Here is a 24,679-nt window from a genome sequence, read left to right on the forward strand (position 1 = left end):
TTTATTCACTTTCCTTGTGACAATATAAGAAACAGCACAACTCTGGCTTTAGAAAGAATGGTTTAAAAATAAATAAATCATAGTGCTCTTTCCAGTTAGGGCAGATGTGAAATCTTCACTTTACAGAGAAAGCTCATTTTGAGTCCAGAACAGAAGGACATCTTCTAAGGGAGGTGAGGCAAGAGGATGACTTGCTTAATAGCTCACCTTACAAAATTTGCTTTTTCTCTGTGGAATGAAGGACTCCCGGACTTTGAGATGCATTCCCAAAGAACTATAGCAATTCACATCCAGAATTTAGAAGTGATAAGTTCCAAGACTAGCCACAGAGCAGTGACATTTATGCAGGAGAGAAACATAGTAGTCCTCAAGCTGAAAGCCTTTCCTGCGGGGACATATATCCCAGTTTTCTGACAGGTGAATGGCTGAAAAAATTACTTCAGTACATGCAGTAGTGGCTGGTGTGGGTGTTGCCAGGGGTGGCGACCAGAGGCACCTTTAAGCATCAATCAGTAGGTGCTTACCTCCACTCCAGCCACAACTGCAAGCTGCACTGAGCAGCAGTGCATCAGCCAGTACTCCCTGTGGCAGGGGATTGAACCTGTCACTCACCTGGCTTCCATGGAGCCAATCACCCAGGGGCAGCCAGGTGAGTGGCAGAGCCGATCTGCCACCACAGGGAGTGCTGGGAGACATGCTGCTACCCAGAGCAACATGCAGGTGCAGCCAGAGTAGAGGTAAGCAGCTACTTATCAGCATGGTATAGTGGTCAGAGTGCTGGGCTAGGACGGGGAGACCCGAGTTCAAATCCCCATTCAGCCATGAGACTTGCTGGGTGGCTCTGGGCCAGACACTTCTCTCTCAGCCTAACCTGATTCACAGGGTTGTTGTGAGGAGAAACTCAAGTATGTAGTACACCGCTCTGGGCTCCTTGGAGGAAGAGCGGGATATAAAATGTATAATAATAATAATAATAATAATAATAATTCATGCTTAAGGGTGCCTCTCCCCCCCCCTGCAGCGGCACCCACACCAGCCACTAGGAACATAGGAAGCTGCCATATACTGAGTCAGACCATTGGTCTATCAAGCTTAGTATTGTCTTCACAGACTGGCAGCAGCTTCTCCAAGGTTGCAGGCAGGAGTCTCTTTCAGCCCTATCTTGGAGAAGCCAGGGAGGGAGCTTGAAACCTCTGGCTCTTCCCAGAGCGGCTCCATCCCCTGAGGGGAATATCTTACATTGCTCATACTTCTAGTCTCCCATTCATATGCAACCAGGGTGGACCCTGCTTAGCTAAGGGGACAAGTCATGCTTTCTACCACAAGACCAGCTCTCCTCTCCACTACTGCTTGATTGTGTTAAATGAATGCAAATAGACTTTATAGTCTGTGCAATGAGTCTTACCTGTGGATCTCCTAAGAAAGTAATCCCAAGAGTTAATTTTCGTTTTTGTCCACCACTTAAACGATTTGCTTGGGTGTCTTGAATGACTTTCATATCCAAGAGGGTCAGGAGCATTTGCACCTGGAAAGTATTTAAAGAGAAATCTCAAGCACTAGTGTGTTGGATGTTTGGGATTTTCTCCTACCCTCTTTTCCAGCCTGTTGGTTGGCTGACAATTGCAAGCTGTGTGTTAGGGCTGGGCATCAAATAGGGACAATCATCTGATCCAATTCAATACAGTCTCTGTCTGTAACGCTTTCATCGTTTCGGTTTCAATGCAAAATGGCTAATATCAGCATTGTCTGATATTTCCCAGGGTGCTACTATAATACTGTAAAAGGCAAACAAACCAACAAACAAAAATAACCACATATCAGGTCTGGAAAAAACCTCAGTAGAACACTGCAGAAAATGGGGAAATGAAATGGGCTAGAAATTGCATCATCTGTTCTCTTCACAAAGAGTGAGTGAAGGAAGGTCCTTTTGAACTAAGCAGCTGGTGTGGATGTTTGTGCAATAGATGCTCTTGCAATAGAATACATACCCACCTCTTTTTCTATATCAGTGGATGGAATCCCCTTTATTTTAGCAAAAGTCTTTAAATTTTCTTTCACAGTTAACAATTCAAACTGGATGTTGAATTGAGGGCAAACAGCACTTATTTGTCTGATTTGTTCCATATCTTCCCTTTCAGATATATTGTACTTGAATATCGTTGCAGAACCTGTATACATATGCAAAGAAATAATACAGTGTCTAATCACTAAGTAGCTTTGAATAAAACAAAGGAATACTGTAACTTTATTTGTGTTATTTGGCCACTCAGGCTTTTCAGGAATTCACTCAGATGGAGGGCAGGTAGGGATTGAAGATCCAAGCAAGCTTTTGTATTAGCTCGTTTCACTGGTTGCTGAAAATATAAACTTGTGGGAAGCAGTCCAGAGCACTCTGAGATGGCTGGATTAGAAAACTGTAATGAAGGCATAATCTATGGTCTTGGTGTTCAAAAAGTATGTAAAGGCCACAAAGACAGCCTGTCTGTGGGACTGAGTGAGGCAGTTACCTCAGACCGTGGATTGGAGCTAGGTGGCCAGATTTAGCTTTTAAAAAGCCAAATTCTGGCTTATGGCCCATTTGTCCCATGAGTATACCCCTTAGGTTCTGGCAACTCTGGACTGGAGGGAGGTGTCTTGCACCTGCTTCCAGTTACTGCAACTTGCCTCAAGCTGCCCCCATCTCATTGACATCTCAGCCACTGCCATGTTTTACCTGGCTAAGGCTAGGGTGCTGCCCCCTTGTGATGGCTTGCTGCACTGAATCAGGGTTTTAAGCCCTGCTGCAAGGGATCAACCCTTGGATCTACCTGCGTCATGAAGTGTGTAAGAGACTTCCTTCCTGTCTGAAGCAGGTCTCCTTGATCCTGGTGAGTTTTCCCTCAGTTACTTGTTGGTTGTTTACTCGGTTTCTTCAAACTCTGGTGTGTTTCTTGATATCTGGCTACTGGTTCAACCCAGATTCCTGACTGTCTGCTTGATCTCTGGCATGTTGTTGAACTCTTGTTAAGATTCCTGACAATCTTGGCTTGGCCTCCTGGGTGATCGTGACCTCACACTACTAGTTAATGTCTGATGCCTGTTTAAGTGCTGGGCTGGTCTTCCTGGCTTCAGCTACTAGCCCTGTGCCACCTAGTGGCTGCCACCTAGTTAAATGAATTTTAGCTGAGATTGTCTGGAATTTCAGGTTCTCACAACCCACTTGGTGGGAGTGCACAGGGCTTGCCAATTGTGGTTAATTATTTAATTGTGATCGGTCTGGCCGTGAGAACTTGGCCTACGTTGCTAAGTTCTTAATGCCATCTGATAAGAGGAATGAAAGGGAAGAGGGGAATGGTGGACTGGAGCAATAAGTAGGGGATTCATCCACAGTTGGGAGGTACCCACGTGACTGGGGGGGTGGGCATTTAGCACAGCAATGTGTCACACAAGGGAGTGGTTGCTTATCACACCACAGCAAGAAGACATGGGCTAGTTCTCAATGACTACTGGCTTTAAACGGGGATTATTCTTGTTATAAATATGTAGACCTATACAGTTTTTCAACAAAGTTCACAGTGGTTTATGTAGCAAAAATAATGAGAAAATTGTTCGCTGTTTCAAAGGTGCTCACAGTCCTCAAAGAACCACAAGGGAGACACTAGCAAGAGCCACTGCAAGGGACAACAGCTGGATTGAATAAGGACAGCTGCTCTTCTCCTGTTAAAATACACATGTAACATTAGATCTGGGGAGTGATAAAGAAAAAAATATGTATCTCCCCCCGTTGCCTTCCTCCTAAACATCCCTGCATAGTGTCCATAGGGGAGCTTTTAAAGCACATTGCGAGCATCCTCCAAGTCTATTGCTTAACTCCAAAATACTTAGAGGTGATTTTCACGATCACCAAAAAGTGGGCTAAGGGAGCCTAGCCCACTTTCTGGTGACTGTGAGAACCACCGGGCTCGCAGGCAAGCCCGGTTGCTCTCAAGCAGGTTACCCGCTTACGGAGCCCTCCCCTAAATCCAGGTTAGTGGAGGGAGCGCTGCGCTAACCAAGGTTCTACGATTGTGTGTTGCTGCGGTGCGAAGCCAGCATGGTGTAGTGGTTAGAGTGCTGGACTAGGACCGGGGATACCCAAGTTCAAATCCCCATTCAGCCATGACACTAGGTGACTCTGGGCCAGTCACTTCTCTCTCAGCCTAACCTACTTCACAGAGTTGTTGTGATGAGAAACCTAAGTATGTAGGACACCTATCTGGGCTCCTTGGAGAAAGAGCGAGATATAAAATGTAAAAATAAATAAATAATAATAAGGCACCCAACATCCTATGAATACCATTACAATTAATATACATGATAATATACAGCCTGCATTGCTAAGGAGAACATAGGAAGCTGCCATATACTGAGTCAGACCATTGGTCTATCTAGCTCAGCATTGTCTTCACAGACTGGCAGCGGCTTATCCAAGGTTGCAGGCAGGAATCTCTCTCAGCCCTATCTTGGACAAGCCAGAGAGGGAACTTGGAACCTTTGTCTCTTCCCAGAGTGGCTCCATCCCCTGGGGGGAATATCTTACAGTGGTGGACTAGACCACAAGACCAGCTCTCCTCTCTAGAAACTTATCTGGAAATAAGTTTCATTGAAACAAATTGGACTTGCTTCTGAATAAACATGGTTGAGATTGCACAGGCAGCTGAATTCACCATTGAACCATGTTTCTTACCATCAGATGGCTTGGAAAGTCCACTAAGAATGTTTAGGAGGGTCGTTTTTCCAGCTCCACTATGACCGAGCACTGCGGTGATCTGGCCTTCATAAATATTCAGGGACAAGCCTAGTATACAAGAAACTATGTTAGCTCCAAAAGTGGCAATGTACCATACATCCTATTGAAAAGCTGCATCTTTTCAATGCTTCTGTTGTTCTAACTTGGAAAAAGACATGACATTTTCATGGATTGTTAGCAGATGGCATTAAGAACTTAGCAATATAGGCCATATTCTTGGTTAAATTACGGTTAAATAATTGACCACAATCAGCGAGCCCTGTGCACTCCCGCTGAGTGGGTTGTGAGAACCTGAAATTTCCAGACCATCTCAGCTAAAATGCATCTAACTAGGATTGCTAACCAGGCTCCAATTCTGGTTAACTTCAGTATTTAATTGGGATTGGCTGGAAAACTTCACGTTCTTATGACCCACTCCACAGAAGTATGCGAGCTCACCCATCTCAATTAATTATTTAACCATGATCAATTTAGTTATGGGAATGCAACCATATTTAAATATCATGTGGATGGCTCCATAACATCTGCCCTTGGAATCTGCACTGGAGAGAATAAGCCACCCTCTGGAAGCACCCCTTATTTGTAAGTGGAACTGTTGCATTAGGAATCTACTACTGCCTGTCTACTAATTATGTACAGAAAGCAGAGCATGCACAGTTTGCCACAGCCTTCATTCCATTGTCTCACCTTTTAAATTGTTATTAGGAATATATAGGACTTTCCCATTTTAAAACCCTTCTCAAAACAGTTCCAAGACTAAAGGCAAGAGAAGATGGTTCTGTCCCCAAAGGACTCAAAATCTCAAAAGAAATGCAACAAAGACACCCACAACAGTCATGGTAAAGGCTAAATAGGCTGCTCTCCCTCTGCTAAGGTAACACTTTAAAAGGTCCTGTCAGAAACACCACTACCTGCATGATCATGGCTGAATCAATTAAAAACTCTTGCCACGGTGGAAAGTTGGCAACCTGGGAGTTCCAGGGAGCCAAAAGGACAGTTCTGGTTGCCAAAAGCCTTCTTGGTTATGAATTATTTCTGCTGGCAAGAACTTTGCACTCTTCCCTGGGGCATGGGGCTACCCACAGTTTGAGAACCATGTAAGTTCCAAAAGTAACAAGGTACCAGAAGTCACACTGTTTCATTTTCTTGAATATGCCACACCAAGCTAGAGATGCTTTCAAAATGTTCCTCATCCACATTTCTCTCTGGATTATGATATTCCAAACTCTTTCCTGAAACTTTGCACTCTCCCCTCCTGAAACTTTCAGGAGGGCTCAGAGGGAAATGTGCACCCTCCCACAGAGGTACCTCCCTCAGAGTGCCACTGCTCTAAGGAGAAACCTTAGGCTCTCTCTGTACCTGAAAGCAGAGAGGTGAAGGGGAGGAAGTCCCGCCCCCACCATGTCACTCACCCCCACACCCTGTCACTCATGGATCCAATAGGGCTTGTCTAAAGAGGGAAAAGCCCTCTCCGTATTGGCCCATGATTGTGAGGGTGAATCGACTGAGACTTTCCTACAATTCCTTCATGAGTTGTAATTCTGTAAATAAACAGGTTTGCTAAAGTCAGTGGAAGACTCCAGTATTTGCTCCTCCAAATGCATTTGAGCACTGTAAACTGCTTAAAGGTAGAGCAAACTTCCACCACAATTAAAAGAGAAAGAGTCAATACACCCACAGAAATTATAAAGCATTTTAGGAAAAGAATTAGAAATGCATCTTGTAGAAAGGAAGGAGAGAATACAATTAAAATAGCTTACCTCTCAAAGCTTCTGTTTTTGTGCCCTCCACTTGATATGCTTTTTTAATATTGTTTAGTCTAAAAAATTGAGAGGCAATTCATTGACATCATTGAATTCCAGACACAAGTCTCACAGTTACCCCACTAACATTGTTTCCATGGGAGAAAGGCCCAGCCTATGTAGACCTGCAGCCACAAGCCACATTTAGCTTTTGGGACATCACTGGAAGTGTCACTTGTGGGGTGCATTTTCCACTGGCATGTGATCGGCTGGTTGCCATTCCCAATGATATACAGCCTGGTCCACAAACCTGAGTCTCCTCCATGTTTAAACAGCAGCAATCAGAGGCGTAACTATAGGGGGGGCAGGGGGGGCACGTGCCCCGGGCGCCATCTTTTCTGGTCACGTGGGGGGCACCGCCATGACCAATTTTTTAATTTTTTTTTAAATTTTTTGTTAATACAAATGTTTCCTGCTCAGTGCAGCAGCGCTGCAGCAGTCAAGGGAGCGCGTCGGTGCCCCCTTCCCCACGAGCGGCCCCTTCCGCGCCGCCTGCGCGCCCCCCCTCCCGCATTGCTTTGCTGGTGCCTGGCGGCCAGTCAGTGGCCTGGCTTGGCAGCGGCGGCGAGAGCTTCTGAGGAAAAACCTAAGTATAATGTAGTAGGTTGGGGGGGCAGTGGGGGGGCACGGTGGGGGGGCGCCATTTCAGTGCTTGCCCCGGGCGCCGTTTTCCCTAGTTACGCCTCTGGCAGCAATACCATTCTATATATGGCATTCTCTTGAGAAGCAAAACAATCTTTCTTGAAACTCTATGAAAGCAAAAACTATATATATTTTTCATTTCATTTTCATTTTTTAGATTTATATCCCACTCTTCCTCCTCAGGAAGAAGGAGCTTAGAGCAGTGTACATGCTTATTTTTATCCTCACAACATCCCTGTGAGGTAGGTTAGGCTGAGAGATAAATGACTGGCCCAGAGTCACCCAGTAAGTTTAATGGTTGAATGTGGATTCAAATTCAGGTCTTCCCGGTCCTAGTCCAACACTCTAACCACTATGCTATGCTGGCTGCATAGATCCTGGAAAATGCACAAGATTATCTGTAAAATAACAGCACTTACAATATGCTAGCAACATGTATGGTCCACATTTCCTGTTCAATAGTGTCACTTGCCTGATGGCTTCCTTCCCATCAAATTCAGGAGGCACAGCTTCCATGTTATCACTGAAGAGATGACCATGGCTTTGTTCATCTGTAGGAGCATCACGACTATAGCCACTTCTTGATTTAAACCAGTGTGACTTCTTTAGGAAAAACAAGGGAGGATAAGGCACTCCATATTTGTCTAATACGACAAAAACAAAAAAGCAAAAGATCAACAGTTACTGTAAATAGTTACTCTTGGCATTAAAGATGTAACCCACTTCAAAATGAACCGTCTTTGCCACTTCTGCATAAACAAGTGTTTCAAGTTTTATGACGCCAGCAACAGCCATGGTAGAGGAGACTATGCTGGGGTGAATAGGGAGAGCTGCTCTGAGTTGGGGAAAGAAATGCGAGATAGTCTGTAATTCAAGCAGGAGATTATTCAACGGGTGACTAGACTGGTGGCAAACTGCATCACTTGGATCATTTCAACAAAAGAAAAACTTGAAAATATTTACTATTTTTAACATCTCGCTGCTTTAAAAAAAAAGATTGAAGCTGGACAAGGAATCAAGGGCTAAAGTCACAAGGAGTTGTATTCAGATAAAGTTTATCATGACTAATCCCCACTGAAATGAGCAATGTTTCAGAAACCAGTGGGACTGGTTACTTTTGGTTCATTTACATTTCAGTCGCTGACACCCAGATTAACTTAGTCAAATTCTGCTCAGGAGTTATTCTAAAGGACTACTGGGTTTCAACAGGACTAATCGGGAACAATTTCAGCTGGATTTTACCAGCGAGACATACTTACTTATTTGTTTTAAATATTTATATCCCACCCCTCCAATGCCATACTGCTCGAGGTGGCTCACAACAGTAAAAGGAATATAAAATTTAAAACAATGAAACAAATAAAACGCAGCACAGAATAAAATCAATTAAAACAAACCCAATTAAAAATAAAAAACCAATATAAAAGCCTCTCTAAACAGGCGGGTTTTGAGATCTTTTTAGAAAACCCTATGGGAAGGAGCATGGTGAAGCTCCTTCGGGAGGGCATTTGAAAGCCAAGAGGCCACAACCAAAAAGGCCCTGTCTCTCTTGTCACTGCCAACCCAATCTTAGTCAATGGTGGGGCCATGAGCAGGGCTCAAGATGATGAGCGATGAGTCCTGGCAGATACATATGGGTGAATATGGTCCGACAAATAGATGGAGTCCAAGCCATGTAGGGCCTAAAAGGTCAAGACCAGCACTTTGACTTAGTCATGACTCACTTTCTTCTGATATAACACAGTATGTCTTCATGTCTACACTTGAGCAATACTTTTGTTTTCAAGATCTTAAACTGAAGTTTAAAGGATCCATCTTATTATTTATTTATTTATTATTTCTCTGTGTAAACCCCCCTGAGCCATTTTTGGAAGGGCGGTATAGAAAATAAATAAATAAGTTTTAGCAAAATCTGAAGAAAGGCTCTTCATGCCGTTAAACCCCCACCTCAAACAATGTGGCATTGCTCTCACCATTCACTGATGGATTCCATACTTACAATCCATTCCAAAGAGATGCAGCTGAGATAATGAAATGGACTTTGAAGAAATTCGAAGTGTAAGTTAGCATGGATTAGTTATATTATACTTACCAGGCACAACCTTGTCAAAATAAAGAGCCAGCAACATGTATAAAACACTGTCAAAAAGCAGGGCATGAAAATGGAACTCTTCCATGAGGCTAGACAAAGAGAAGGTTTTTCCGTATTTGTTAAAAAAGGAAACCTGTGTGAAAAGAACAAAGTCTAATTTCTTTGGGCTCAGAGCCATATGGGCAAGAACAAAATATGGCCCTCAGTGAGGCCAACTAATGTTCAGAATCTAACCCCCTGTTGACTTAAGCATGGATCACATTCCAGTGAAGAAAGCAATAGAATTAAATGGAGGCAAGCATCACTTGCACCCACAAACAGATTTCTGCATATTCCACTCGGGGTCTATGTCAGGGGTTGGCGAACTCAGGAACTGGCCATCAAAGGGTCTACGGCTGATGTGAACAGCCCCTGGGATGCGCTAGAAGCTGCTGCCTCTTCCACCCACATAAGCCTACCTCAAACCTTTGTGAGGGTTTACTTTCGCAGCAGCAGTGGCTTGGAGCTCACTTCAACAGCTGTGCTGGGTGGTTGCAAACTTTTTTTTTTTACCTAGAATGTCATGACCCCTCCATTGCATCCCGTGGCTATTGTGGGGTATTGCCCTGTAGGGAAAGGAAGATGGCAGCTACCAGACCAGCTGCCAAAGAGCTCTCCAAACCAGCACCGTCACCACTGCTAAAGGAAGCTCCCCAGATGGTTTGGTGGAGGCTTACCTGGGACGTCTCAGCGGCAGTGGTTTAGAGTGCTCTTTGGCAGCACTGCCAGTGACCATGGTCTTCCTTTCCTTATAATTCGGAGCCCCCACTCCCATCATTGCATCCAGTGACACAATGGCAAGGCAATTGCATTAGAAGTTTTAAAAAGTGGTGACTGCCCGTGCTGCTGCCTCATCATCCCTTCTCCACCACCAAGGAGCCCGGAAAGACACTAGGGCCAAGGTATCCTATGAACCTGGCACCGGCACTGCATTTGCTGTCAGAGCAGCTTGGGGTGGGGAATGAAACTGCATAAACCACCATGATGACTGGGATCTCTCTTCATTGCCATCTGTTAAGCATGTTCACAATCAGCATTACCAGGCTGGGTTGGCATATGTGGAATTCTTCATCCCAAATACAGCGGAGCAGCACTCTACCTTTGTAACTGCAGCACCAAAGGCAAAAGGGCAGAAGATGCTAAATGTCCATTCCAAAGGTGCAGGAATAGTCATGAAGAGTGTGGTAAGGCTGAGGGCTCCAAAACAAACGGTGAGGAGGAAAACAACATAGGAAGTGGATTTAGGCTTCTTTAGGAGAGCACTGATCATGAAACAGAAATGGATCTGCAAAAAAGAAGGACACACTGATTAAACAAATAAATGGATTAAACTAAGTTCAATAAGCAATATTTAGAAACCTGCCTCATGCATGGTGCCCCCCACCCATGGCTGTCGATGAATGCTGGAAAAATACCTGTGTATGTACATGCAAATGTACACCATCATGTTTGAAGATAGGGATGGGCCCGGACTAGTCCGGAGGCCATTGTAAAGGCCTCCGGACCGGTCCGGTCCGGACTTTGGTGGTTTGGTTTGGGGGTGGGGGGTAGCTTTAAGAGCGGCGGGAGGGTTTACTTACCCCTCCTGCCGCTTTCCCGCTCTGGCGCCATAATGTTCAAAGTAATTGGGGCGGCAGGATACCTCCCTACCGCCCCTTCCCCGCTGCTGCTGTGCAAACTTCCCAGTAGTCCTTTGCGCGTGCGCGCACGTCAGAGATGTGAAGCGCGCACACAAGGTGCGCGCACGCAAAGGACTACTGGGATGTTTGCACAGCAGCAGCGGGGAAGGGGTGGCAGGGAGGTATCCTGCCACCCCAATTACTCTGAACATTACGGCGCCAGAGCAGGAAAGTGGCGGGAGGGGTAAGTAAACCCTCCCGCCGCTCTTAAAGCTACCCCCTACCCCAGTGCCGGACCACAGTGTGGTGGTCCCATGCACACCCCTATTTGAAGACTGTACACATGCTTATTTTGTCCCAATAATATCCTTCAGAAACCTGCTCCAACTCCAAAGCTGTCAGTTATCCATTAATTTTCTGAAACTGCATTTGGTCATTAACCGCCACCATTGTGTAGAAAGCCACTAAATTTCAGAGCTGGACCAATGAATACTTTTTGTTATTAAACCCACTTGTACCCACTTTCCACTCCTGAACTACCCGATTACTATCTGGGTTTGCTCTTGCCAGTGGTGATCAGTACAGGTCAGAGCCAGCACTGATAGTGCTCTGCCCCCTTGCTGCCCCTTTGGCTTACAAGTATCAAAGGGCTATTTTGGTAACAGGAATATGTCCCTGAGCATCATGCAACCCTCAAGGACATATTTTTGGAAGTATACTATGGTAGCACTTTTAGTGGGAGGGGAGAGCGGTGAAAATTGCTCTCTCCCTCCTCCTGTGTGTCTGTTCTGCTGTTCGATAAGCCTTTCGCTGATCTGGGAGCAGCCTTTGCTGCAAGGGTACAGCTTCTGCTCTGCCCTCCTAACACAACACTGGATGTCAGGCAGTTGAGGCCAGTAGGCCCATGCACCAAAAGAAATATCAGGTCAGTGCAGTACTGATAATGATAATGAAGAAAAATATTGGGGAAGCCAATAGGGCCCCTGACCCAAACACTATAATAATTGGTATATGGAGGGCACTGAACTGATAAATCTTATCAGAAGCCAGTTTTGAGAGAACGTCCCATTGGACCAGTGTCTCTCCAAGCTGTCCCGGGGCTGGTTTTTAAGAACTGAACCCACAAAATCAAGGGGCAGCAAGGTAACCCCCCAGGAAACACCAAGTGGGCCAGTGGGTGATTGCTGCGGGGCTACCACCCACCCCTTGATTCTGGGGGTGCAGCACCTGAAAAGCAGGTTAGGAACTGACTTAGAGAGACCAGAAGTGCTGCCCCCCCCCCAAATCAGGGTATGGCGGTCCAAAGTAACTCCCCAGCAAGCCCTGTTGCAAACTATCCCCAGCAATGTTGTAAACCATCCAGAGACATAAGTTTGGAGCAGTATAGAAATATATTAAATGAATGAATGAATGAGCCCCACTTGCTCTCCCCCGATTCCACAGGTGCAGTCCTTACAAACCAGCCATAAACTGGCTTGGAGAGACACTGGCCCAATGGGTGCGTTCTGGAGTATGTGAGTTCCTCCCCCTCCCCCCCATTTTGGGAGTACAGTCCTTAAAAACCAGGCCTTAGCCAACTTGAAGAAAAAGTCTCTTTGTAGTCTCTTTGAAGCAGCAGGGCCGTTTTTCCCCTGATATTCTGATAGGACAACAGGGGTTTTAGTCTGAAATCTGACTACTTGGGCTCCTTGCTCTCCTATCATAAATCCTTCTGAGAATGCTCAATAGTGGTCACATATAATTGCACAGCCTGAGCACTGGCTGGGGGTGGGGTGGGGCGCGTGAGGTCTCCGGGATAAAACTTTAAAAAATGTAAACTGACCTACCACCAGCCACTAGCATCCTAAAGGCTGCTCCACCCCCATCCTTCAGCTGGCCTCCACGCATGTGTGGCAGCCATTTGAGTTGTCAACACAGCAAACATGCTATGCTGACCACTCAAATGGCTGCTGCACATGTGCAGAGGCCAGCTGAGTGACGGAGTTAGGGTAGCCTCCCCACGACATGTCACCACCCATTCCCTAAGGACGTCGAGTGCTGATGATGGGCAAGTTTGGCATTTTTAAAAGTCATATCCTTCTGCCCTCATGCTCCCCTGCCCTGCCCAGAGCTGGCCTCACTGGCTGCTACTGATAACAGCCAGTAATTCAAGGATAGGGGGGGGGGGAGTCCTCAACTACCTCCATTCTCTAAACACAGGGCATCCCCACAAAGGCAATATTCAAATCTCTCCATCTGGCGCCATTGTTGGCATCATTTCCTCAACAGAGCAGTTAAACCACCTAGAGCCTTTGGGGTAAGGCAGTATATGAAATAAAGAAAGAAAGATATTGAAATAAAGTAAAAGTTCTGCTCTCTCTCCAATTTTCTTCATTTAGTTCCCCAAGGATTCCCCCCCCCACTTTTCCATCAGACTTGCCACAACTGTTTCCCCTCATCAATGGATGGAGAGTATCCAGAGTGGGAAGAATACTCCATTCTGAATACCCTCCTCGAGTGATGGAGAAAAAAATTAAGCAGGACATTAAGCATTTTGCTTAATTTTGGTACTGCATGAAGGACTTGTAAGACTTGTAAAACTAAGGCCGAAAACTTACAGATGATATGCCATAAATGAAGAACAAAAGGAATACTGCAGAAAAGGTGCTTGTGGGGTAAAAAATGCTTTTTGTAAGAGCCATGTGCATGCAGGACATGATCAAAAGATACACAGCATACAGCAAACCCCAGGACAGCCTACGAATAAAAAGACATGGTTAGCCTTCTTGACAGTTTTCACTTTGGAGCACGTTCTTAGCATAATCAGAGGGGAAAGGTGACATATTTCATTGAACAAGTTCTGCATATGAACATAGTGTCTACTAAGGTTGTTTTCTAGGATCACAAGTGATAGAGTGTTCCTGTGGAGATCCGTATGGTCCACTCATAGCCAGAGCAGCCAAGGATGTGGAGTGGAGGCAGGGAAATCCACAACATGATGACACCACAGCCATCGTTGTAACTGGGCAGGTGCATCTGAAGAATGTGAGCTGCCTACACCTGAGGAGCTGCCCTGCCTCCCTCTATTATCATGTGGGACAGCGCCAAGCCCCCTACACCCCTCCATTATCATGTTGGGGGCCCGGTGCTGGCCCTCTGTGTCGCCCCCTGCCTTGCCTTGGCTTGGCTTGGCTTCCCACTTCCTCCTGCCTCTGCAGCCTGCCTCAGGTTGGCTCCTGCTGGCTAGCAGGCAGATCAGGTATTCCCTCTTGTGCATGAGCAAGAGAAGAAGCAACCCATCCACCCTCTTGCTGGCAAGAGTCAACTGGGAATGGCGACGGGTGTCCACACCATCACATTCCCAGTCATCTCTTGGGAGCCAGAGGGTGGGTGCCACGCTGCTGCTTCTCTCGCTCATGCACAAGAGGAAACAACTGATCCATCCACTCATCGGCAGGAGCTGGCACAAAGTGACAGGCAGGCAACAGAGACGGGGGGAGCAGGAAGGGGAAGCTAGAGGAAGAGGAGGCAGAGGAAAGGAAGACTGTCAGCAGCAGCAGCAGCAACAAAAGAGGAGGTGGCAAGGCAGGGGCAGCACAGAGGGGCCAGTGCTAGGCCTCCACGTTATAATGGGAGGGAGTGGGGTGCCTGTGGTCCAGAACACTGGCCACTACAGGGCTCCCTATGCCACTGATCACAGCACAGGTAATTACTCCTGAACAGGAATGTGGAGGGGGTGGAAAACTCAACACGGGGTTATTGTTTCCAGTGTAAAGTTTACTCTGCCGAAAGAGTGCATAGAGTAGTTGCCATGCCAGGCTAGTCTTTACGTGCACAACATAAATACATAAACAAAGGTATATCTCCTTTCTCTTTTTTCTTACGTAACACTGTTGAGTTTCATGTCCCTGCAAGAACCACCATCATGATTTCCACCTAATAATAATTTCCAATAATTAATGGAACCACCTGTTAATTATTCCAGCTAAAACAGATTGGGGCTATTCTGATGATCGGGGAAAATCGGTCTAGGAAAGCCTAGCCCGATTTTTCCCGATTGCGAGAACCACCGGGCTCAGCTGCAAGCCCAGTGTTTCCCGAGCGGATAACCCGCTCCTGTAGCCCTCCCCATAGCCCGGGTTTGCGGAGCAAGCACTCCGCAATCCCGGGCTATCTGGTCGTGAGTAGCCACAGCGCAGCTCCATGACATGGCTACTCGCAAGTAGACCCCCAGAGGGGAGGCGAAAAGCCGCATCCCGGCTCTGGGGGTCTCCCCAGTATGCCCTGCACGCTTGCGCTGGGCATACCGGGGCTTCCGGGGGCCATGCGGCCCCCAAGCTCCCCAGCCCCCGCTGGCTCTGTCACGGAGCCGGCAATCGTGTGGGCGACTGATCCGGCCGCCCAGGGCTCTCTCCCCGCTCAACCGAAGAAACCAGGTCTCACAGATTGTGAGACTCAGCTCATGATCTCATCTTTATCAAGATACTATTTACTCCCACTAAGAAAAGAATACCAGCTAATTTCATGGCTCACCAGAACGCCATATCTCGTAACCCCATTGTCTTCATCACCTCCTTTAGCTTCCGTTTTTCCCTTGAAACATTTTGTGACAAGAAGTACATAAATGGAGAAAAGCATATTGTTATAAACAAATGGAATAGTGAATAGCTCAGGCTATCTGTAAGCAGGAGAGCAGGTGAACTCAATCGGATGCCACTAGTTGATTTCATTTCATCCCAAACAGAATGACTGGTGATCAGCTGGAAGAAAAGGGCAAAATATTATGAAATTATTGATAATTTCCACAGTAGTTTTTAAACTGCAAACTATTCCACAATTCCTGGCATTGCCACAAGAACCCTCTCCAGGGACATAGCTACTGATGTTCACACATGTCCTGTGATCACTGGCCGCTGAAACCTCACCATCTGCCTAGCTCCACCTCTGCAAACCGGCCACCACCCGCCTGGCCTCTGCAGCCCCACCGTTTTTCATGGCTGCTGTCACCGCCAACTAGTCAACCAGTCTTGGCTGGCCCTGCAAAATGTTGCTGCTGATGCCCTGCCTGCAGACTACCCAACCACTTCACTTCCTGAGGCCTTCCTGAATACCACTATTACTGGCTTCAGTGTCATTATTTCACATTGCAGTTGGCAACAGAAGCATTCAGGAGGACCCACAGAAGCCAAGGGATGGCCGGTCTGTGGCGGTTCAGCAGTAGTAATGTTTTTCAGGAACTAGGTGGGTGGGCAGCAAGTTGATGGTGGCAGCAGCAGGTGCAAAAACATGTGGGGTTTCAGAAGCCAGGTGGGGTTGTGGTGGCGGAACGGCAGCAGAAGCAGGTAAGTCAAGGTCTGCAGGAGCGAGGCTGTGGCAGCGGAGGCCCAGAAACCTGGGTGTGGGCTGCTGCTAGCCTTCCTACACACTGACCCTGTCACAATTAGCCCTGTTCTACAGAGAGAGATCAGAGAGGATTATAGAACTGTCACTATGAGTGAGACTGTATTGTCATGTATAACAAGAAATGTAAAAGTGTGATTATTATCCCTTGATATTGTCCCATAGGGCTTTAATCAAATTTATATTTAATCACTGCAGGCTTGGAGGAGAACCAAGCAAAATTCAGGGGGGAAACATCATGTCCTTTTTTTCTCCCAATATCCAATTTGGAAAAAATACAAACTTGGGGAAGGAATGAAAAACAAATAGGGATGTGCAAAACTTTTCAGGTACAGAACGATCTGTACCCGAATCAAGCCATTTTAGGCAATTTGTATACAAAACAAATCGCCTGTTTGCACCTTCCAAAAGTTTTGTCAAACAAAACAAATCGTCCCTGGTTTGTTTTGTTTTGCTCTGAAAGCTTTGTTGTTTCAGACCTCCATTTTGTGGTGATCTCTGAGTCAGTCTCCATTTTGTGTTTAACATTGATTTGAATTTCCCACCCTTCCAGCCTTCAGATTGGTATAGGAAAGCATGGGCTGATCTGCTGAGAATTGTCTCCTCAGCCTAGCAAGGCATAGTGGCTTGGATGTGTGTGACCTCTCCAGTGTGGACTGGCAGCTCATTTCCGAGCTGGTCTTAGTACTCAAGCCATTCTATGCTGCCACGAACAGCTTGTGTACTGAGGCAGCCTGAGAGTACTGAGGCAGCTACTCTGAGCCAGGCTTTGCCCACTGGTCTTCTCTTTGTGAAGGCCATGGGTAATCTCCAGGCCACTCTGACCACTGGGGATGCAATTGCCCTGGCAGGTTGGCTGAGGGCTGGGGTAGTGCAACAGCTCACAACACCCTTGGGTGCATCTGCATGGCATGTCCTGGCATGCATCTGATACCCAAGAATGAAGGGCAGAGCTGTCACCCCTGACCAGCTGCCCAGGTGGAGGGATCTCCTGGTCGAGCACATCAGGTGTGCAGAGCAGAAGAGGCTAGGTGTAGGTGCAGGTGACCAGGAAGACAGGGCTGGTGTGGAGCCTGGCAGAGCGCATTCCACTCCCAGCAGCAGTGACACCACCACCACTTCTTCCCAGTCCAGCAGTGTGGTTCCTCTGGCAGTGGCACCAATGGAGCAGCCAGTACCACCTCCGCGTTCTGCCCACTGGTGGTTCACAGAGGGCTTCTCTGGTGTCTTGCCAGGGGGACAAGAGGAGCCTGCCACTCTCTGCAGCCATGCTGAGCAGTCTGTTCTGCTGTACCTGCGGGAGCCAGGGGAAGGCCAAGAGACAGAGCCGTGCCAGTTTGGGGCAATGCATCACCATGTCTGGCCAGACTTGGCAACCTTTGCTGTATGGTTCCTCTCATACCTGCCAACCAGCGTCTTGAGCGAGAGGTTGTTCTCCATGTTCAGGGACATGGTGACCCCTCTACGCTCATGTCTGGATGCTGAGCTGGTCGAGCAGCTGGACATCATGAAGGCCAACCTCCCCCTGCTGGGCTACCCCAAGCTGGACGTGGAGGATGAGTGACTCTCATTACCCCCCTATGCAGTGTCTCCCATGCCATGGCAGCTCATCCTGACCAAGATGTGTCACAGCTGCTGACACATCCAGCAGACACGCACACAGGCACTGCCACACTGCCAGCCCAAGAATAGTGAGAAGGGGTACTGCTGCTGTGCTGGCACTCAGGGCTAGGACAAGTGAGTGCTCTCTGCATCAGGGAGGGGTTCTCCCAGATGTTGCTGAGAGAGACTACATCTCCCATTCCCCACTGTTGCAATGGCTGGCCACCATCAAGACTAGTAGGGACAATGGGAGTTGTTGTCACTCTCGGCAGCATACATCTGTGGATCCCTCCCTCTTGGAGGAGCACCCGCTTGCCTGGTCCTGGGGGCCGCCGGAAGGCAGAAGTGTCACACCATCCATCACAGAGGCAGGCTGCTGCATGTGCAGGCACAGGAACATTTCTGGGATGCTGTGTCTCACACATGCTTACATCAAACTACACACACACACACACACACACACACACACACACACACACACGGAGCACACTGTCACAGAGAGTTTGCTTTGTTTCCTTTTAATGTTGAATAGTGTCTGTTTGATTTGTTTCAACAAATCATGACACCACGAGGCCCATAACGGAGGTGGGTGGCGCGTCCTGGCCTGGAGCCACTATAGCCCAGAAGCACCACCACCACCCATCCACAGAGGCTGTGGTTGGTGGTGGGGGGAGGCAGGAGGGAGGGTTTTGGAAGATGCATGCTGTTATGAAAGAATTGCTTTCATTGACTATTTTTAATTGATGCCAAAATGCAAATGATGCATGTCAATGTGATAAGATAATGTGATGCTTGCATGCTGATGCTGATGGTGTGATGACGATGAGTTGATGTCTTCATGCATTCCTGTTTTGTAATGTGGCTTTCACTTGTCTATTTAATGTTTGTTGTCTGAGACTTTGCTTTGCTGTTTTCCACCCATGGAAGGACTGTGACTGAAGCAGCAGCACATACACACATGCCCCCACCTACCGCCACCCCCTAACAGCCACAGCCAAGGATGATCTTGCTTGCTGCAAGGATGATCTTGCTGCCCTCACAATTGTCTGTCACACAGACTTAGAGAGCACATAACATTCTGAGGCCATGGCCAAAATTTTAACCCTAAACCCACTAACCCTTTCGCAGAGCACGCATGCACAGGTATATTACTATGCTTCCCCTCTATACAATCTCAAGTCTAGAAGTGTGTGTGTGTGTGTGTGTGTGTGTGTGTGTGTGTTGCAATTCACATGCCTTAGATGGTTTGTTGTTGTGCCTGTATTTTGGGGACCTCATGGATGGGCATAGGACAGGTTCGCTCTCTCTCTCTGTGGATTAGTTTGCAATGAAGACTGGGTCATATTGTGACTTCTAGCATCATCAGTGTTTTTATTCAAACTAGATTGCTTGCATCTACAATAGGTTGTGCTGGTGCCACAGGCTCTGATCCATTGCAGAAATTTCAAAAAACAAAAACAAAAAAAACCACACCAAAAATTGTGCGTCGTTGTTGTCATCATCACTCTTCTACTTGCATAGGTGGGAGCGGGGCCAAACTTCGCTGTTCCACTGGCAGAATGTTGTTTTTCATCCTTACTTAATCCGCTTTTATGGCCGGGTGCTACAGATGTAGCTGAGTCTGTTGCTTGTGGATGAAAAATGCTTGGGGGAGGGAGGGGAGGGCACATCTGATGCTGTTGTTGGCCCTAGTCTGTCGCATCTGTGATATCACGCTTGCTTGCTTGCTTGCTTGTTGCTGGCTGTTGCTGTTACCCTGCACTGGGAGGGGGCACATGAGGCAGTGCATTTCATTGTTGTTGTTTCACACTGTTGTGTGTAGATCAATTGCATTTCTGGGGAGGGAGATAGTGGGACACAGTGGATGTGGTGAGTGACAGTGGATGTGTGTGACCTTTGGAAACCTTGTTCTTTGCAAAGCTCAACTGTTGTTGATGATGATGATGAGTGCTGCTGCATCCATCCTACAGGACAATGGAGACAGATAGTGCCCATTTCTGCTTGTGGGTGCCTCCTAGGAGTGCCACAGTGGATTGGGCTACCTCCCAGATTTGAAAGGAATTGGGCAAAGGGTTGGTTTTTAAAGAATTGTTGAAGTTTGCACATCTTTAGAGCAGATTCGGGGCAGTAAAGGGGTTTGGGGGCAGAAGAGTGGGTTGGGTGGTAGTGCCCCAATGGGTGCTTGCCACCACCCATATTTCAAAGAATTTGGGCAAAGGGGTCATTTTTAAAGAATTAATGAAGTTTGTGCATCTTTAAGCTTTTCCCCCATAGAGAATAATGAGGGTTTCAGCAGCCCCATGATGCCACATTGGGGGGCACTTGGGTGGCCCAGAGTGAATGGTGGCATAGTACACATAGGGTGCCAACCACTCCCATACCCACAAGCCCATGGGGTACTGGGTTTTGTTGATTCTGAGGTATTCTGAGTGTAGTTTCTCTGGTAGCAGATGAGAGTGGATTTAATGTTTGTCATTGAAAATGAATCCATTCCCATCTGCTACCAGAGAATCTACACTCAGAATTCCTCAGAAATAACAGTACCCCATGGGCTTGTGGGTATGGGGGTGGTTGGCACCCTATGTGCACTACACCACCACTCACTCTGGGCCACTCCGGAGCCCCTCAAGTGGAGTTATGGGGCTGCTGAAACCCTCATTATTCCCTATGGGGGAAAAGGTTAAAGATTTGCAAACTTCACAAATTCTTTGCCCAATTTCTTTGAAATATGGGTGGTGGCAGGCACCTGTTGGGGCACTACTTCCTGACCCACTCTTCTGCCCCCGAAACCCCCTTTGTGCCACAAATATGCCCCAAAGATGTGCAAACTTCAAACATTCTTTTAAAAAATCAGTCCTTTGCCCAATCACTCTGAAATCTGGGTGGTAGCTTCGTTGCACCCATTGGGTACTATCACCCACCAAAACCCACCCTGGGCCACCCTGATGTCACCTCCCCCCTGGGGAGTTCTAACTAAGGATGCTAAAATCCCCATTATTCCCTGTGGGGAAAGTCTTAAAGATGCTTAAACTTCAAAAATAATTTAAATATCAGCCCTTTACCCAATTCCTTTGAAATATTAATAATTAATGGCCATAATGTTCTGCAGTGTCAGGAGGGTGCAGCAAGTGTTGTGCCCTTGCAAAGAGGCTGCAGAGCTCAGCCAAAGGTTTCTTTTACAGCCAAGTGCCTGCAGAAAGCAAGGGGGAGGGAGCAATTTTCACTGCTCTCCCCTCCATCCAAAAGTACATTATGGATTTCAGAAATATGTCCCTCAGGAAGACATGTTCGCCAACAGTATTATTATTGTCTTTCACTTTTTTCTTTTTCTTTTTTTTCTTTTTGCATATGAAGGTGATTTATCCAGTATATGGCTATTAATAATTTTAGAACTATTTATTCGATTTAAAAACTGCCTGATATGAAACATCTTCAGTTGGTTTATATAAAATTCATAAATTTAACAACAGCCAACAATTAAAGCAATTAAAACAGTTAAAAAAATTAAAACATTTTTTAAAAGAAAAAACTAAAAGTCTAAAGAAACATGTGTGTCTTGAGAACTTCCTTGAAGTCAGCCAGAGATGGGGAAGCTCTAATTCTGATAGGGAGCGCATTAAAAGTCCTAGAGCAGCAACAGAAAAAGCCTGGTTCCAAGTCACGACCAAATGAGCCCGTGGCAACTTTAAGCAGACCTCTTCTGATGATCTCAGAAGGCAGCAGGGCTTGTTTTTTCAAATATTATATTATAATTTATTTATTTACACATTCAGACAGGTGTTATTGACTGGTTTGTTTTATCCAGACATCGAGTCCTTCCCAAGGACCTGGGATGCCAGAATTTTATTGTCAATTGTTATAGATATTGTTGTAGAATATAGGCTATTCCCAGTAAAGCTGCTTTTTGTAATTGGCTGATGGTGATTTCTGTGGCCCCTATGGTGTTGAGGTGCTCTTCAAGGTCTTTTGGAACTGCACCCAGGGCGCCAATTACCACTGGGATTATTTGGGTCTTTTTCTGCCACAGCCTTTCAATTTCAATTTGTAGATCTTTGTATTTGGTGATTTTTTTTCTATTTCTTTTTCTTCTATTCTGCTATCCCCTGGTATTGCTATGTCAATTATTTTGACTTGTTTTTCTTTCTTCTCAACTACAGTTATATCTGGTGTATTGTGTGGCAGATGTTTGTCTGTTTGTAGCTGGAAGTCCCATAATATTTTTGCATCTTCATTTTCTACAACTTTTTCAATTGTATGGTCCCACCAATTTTTGGCTACAGGTAGCTTGTATTTTTTGCAGATGTTCCAGTATATCATCCCTGCTCCTTGTCATGTATTTGTTTGTAGTCAGTCTGTGCGCTCTTCTTACAACAGCTGATTAGGTGGTCCACTGTTTCATCTGCTTCTTTACCAAGGTTGCACTTGCTGTTTGTTGTTGATTTTTTGACTTTTGCTCTTATTGCATTTGTTCTTAGTGTCCGTTCTTGCGCAGCCAGTATTAAACCCTCAGTTTCTTTCTTCAAGTTACCATTCTTAAGCCATTGCCAGGTCTTGGTGATGTCTGATTTTCCACTTATATTGTGCAAATATTGACCATGCAGGGGCTTATTTCTCCATTTTTCTGCTCGGTTCTTGACTTGTTCTTTTTTATAGGCCTGCTTTGTTTGATTGGTGTTGAATAGTTTCTCATTATTGACTATTTCAAGTGTATCTTCTTCACTATCCCTTATATATTCTTCAAGGCCTCTTTTCTCCTCCTCTATTGTTTGATGGACTTGCAACATTCCTCTTCCACCTGAGCTGCGAGGGAGGTATAGCCTATCTACATCACTGCGGGGGTGCAGAGCATGATTGATGGTCATGATTTTCCTGGTCTTACGATCTAGCATCTCTAGCTCTGCCTGGGTCCAGTCTATTATTCCTGCAGTGTATCTGATAACAGGTATAGCCCAGGTGTTTATGGCTTGTATGGTGTTCCCGCCATTGAGTTTGGACTTGAGGATTTTTCTAACTCTCCTGATGTATTCACTTCCAATTTTTCTTTTAACTTCAGTGTGTGTGATGTTATCAGCCTGGAGAATGCCCAAGTATTTGTAAGGTTCTTTCTCTTCCAGGTTCTTGATCTTGCTTCCATTGGGCAGTTCTATTCCTTCCGTTTTTCTTATTTTTCTTCTGTTCATTATTAATGCAGCACACTTGTCTAGACCAAACTCCATTGCTATATCCCTACTGAATATACAGACAGTGTTTAGCAGTGATTCAATTTCTGACTGGGACTTTCCATACAACTTCAGATCGTCCATGTACAGCAGATGGTTTATTTTACTTGATGTTTTAGATGTTTGGTATCCCAGGCCTGTTTTGTTTCGTATTTGTGAAAGTGGGGTCATGGCGATTACAAACAACAGAGGAGATAGTGAGTCCCCTTGGGAAATCCCTGTCCTAATGCTAACCTGTCCAAGTGTCTCACCATTGATTGTTAACTGTGTACTCCACATGCTCATTGCTTTTTAAATAAATATCTGAATGTTTTTGCTGACAGCAGTTGTTTCTAAACATTTTAGTATCCATGTGTGAGGCAATGAGTCGAAGGCCTTCTTGTAGTCAATCCATGCAACACTTAGATTTGTTTTTCTTCTCTTGCAGTTTTCTAAAATCATTTTGTCAATCAGCAGCTGGTCTTTTGTGCCTCTGGTGTTCGGGCAATTTCCTTTCTGTTCAACTGGAAGCTGTTTGTTAGTTAATAAGTGTTGCATCACTTCATCTGCTATTATTCCAGTTAATAATTTGAACATGGTTGGCAGGCAGGTTATGGGACTATAATTACTTGGAACTGCACCTTTTGCTGGGTCTTTCATGATGAGATGAGTTTTGCCAGTTGTTAGCCATTGTTCAATATCACCTCCTTGCAAAATGTGATTGAACTGTTTTGATAGTTGTTTATGAAGGCTTGTTAAGTATTTAAGCCAAGCCATGCAGTTCATGGTCGCCTGGTGCAGTCCAATTTTTAATTTTCTTTGCTCTTTCACTTATTAATTCTGGTGTTATTATTAGATCTTGCATGTGTTGGTTACATTTTTTGACCTCTTTCATCCAGCCTGCTTTTTTATTATAATCTATTGGATTGTCCCATAATTTCCCCCAGAACTGCACTGTTACTTCTTTATTTGGTGTTTCTATGTTTCTTGCAGTTTCTCCTTCTATGCTTTGGAAGAAACGTCTCTGATTCGACTGGAATTGGAGATTCTGCCTGTGTTGTGTGATTCTGGCTTCATACCTGCTAATCTTCTTTGACACTGCTGTTATTTGCTGCTTTATTATTTCCAGGACTTCTCTAATTTTCCTTGAATCTAGGTGGTATTTTTGGATCAGATACTGTTTGGTGTTTTCATTCTTCAGCTTCTTGTCTTTCATATCTTTCAATTTACTAGCATCTGATCTAAGCCTGAAGATTTTATTTTCTAATCTAATCTTCCATTTAGGTGATGTACTACTTTCTTTTTTTACAGGTCCACTGATCTTATATCCAAGCTCTTGTGTTGTTATTGTTGCTGCACTGTACATTAGTTGGTTTGTTTCTTGCAAATTATTGGTTGTTATTTCTGCAAGTGCAGCACTGACATCTTTTAATGCCTGAGCAAGTTGTTTTTTTGGCAACTGTTTTTAGAGCTGGAAGTCGAATCCTGGTGGTTGTTTGGTTCATGTGCTCAGTTATTTTTTGCTTTAGTTCTTGTTG

The 24,679-nt window shown here is 45.7% G+C and overlaps 1 protein-coding gene across 3 annotated transcripts in view; it reads right to left on the reverse strand.

Annotated features, from left to right (window-relative positions):
• LOC128344094 (ABC-type organic anion transporter ABCA8B-like) overlaps positions 1 to 24,679 on the reverse strand; it is a 129,005-nt gene that overhangs the window by 86,056 nt on the left and 18,270 nt on the right. For all 3 annotated transcript variants that reach the window (XM_053293592.1, XM_053293589.1, XM_053293590.1), the window contains 9 exons: positions 15,475 to 15,701; positions 13,560 to 13,698; positions 10,443 to 10,628; positions 9,305 to 9,437; positions 7,685 to 7,856; positions 6,529 to 6,587; positions 4,706 to 4,816; positions 1,993 to 2,168; positions 1,406 to 1,525 (listed from right to left, as the gene is read on the reverse strand). In XM_053293592.1, coding sequence (XP_053149567.1) covers positions 1,406 to 1,525; positions 1,993 to 2,168; positions 4,706 to 4,816; positions 6,529 to 6,587; positions 7,685 to 7,856; positions 9,305 to 9,437; positions 10,443 to 10,628; positions 13,560 to 13,698; positions 15,475 to 15,701 — 1,323 coding nt within the window. The remainder of the gene's footprint in view (positions 1 to 1,405; positions 1,526 to 1,992; positions 2,169 to 4,705; positions 4,817 to 6,528; positions 6,588 to 7,684; positions 7,857 to 9,304; positions 9,438 to 10,442; positions 10,629 to 13,559; positions 13,699 to 15,474; positions 15,702 to 24,679) is intronic.

This window comes from Hemicordylus capensis, chromosome 2, assembly GCF_027244095.1.
Source record: "Hemicordylus capensis ecotype Gifberg chromosome 2, rHemCap1.1.pri, whole genome shotgun sequence".
NCBI classification, from domain to species: domain Eukaryota; kingdom Metazoa; phylum Chordata; class Lepidosauria; order Squamata; family Cordylidae; genus Hemicordylus; species Hemicordylus capensis.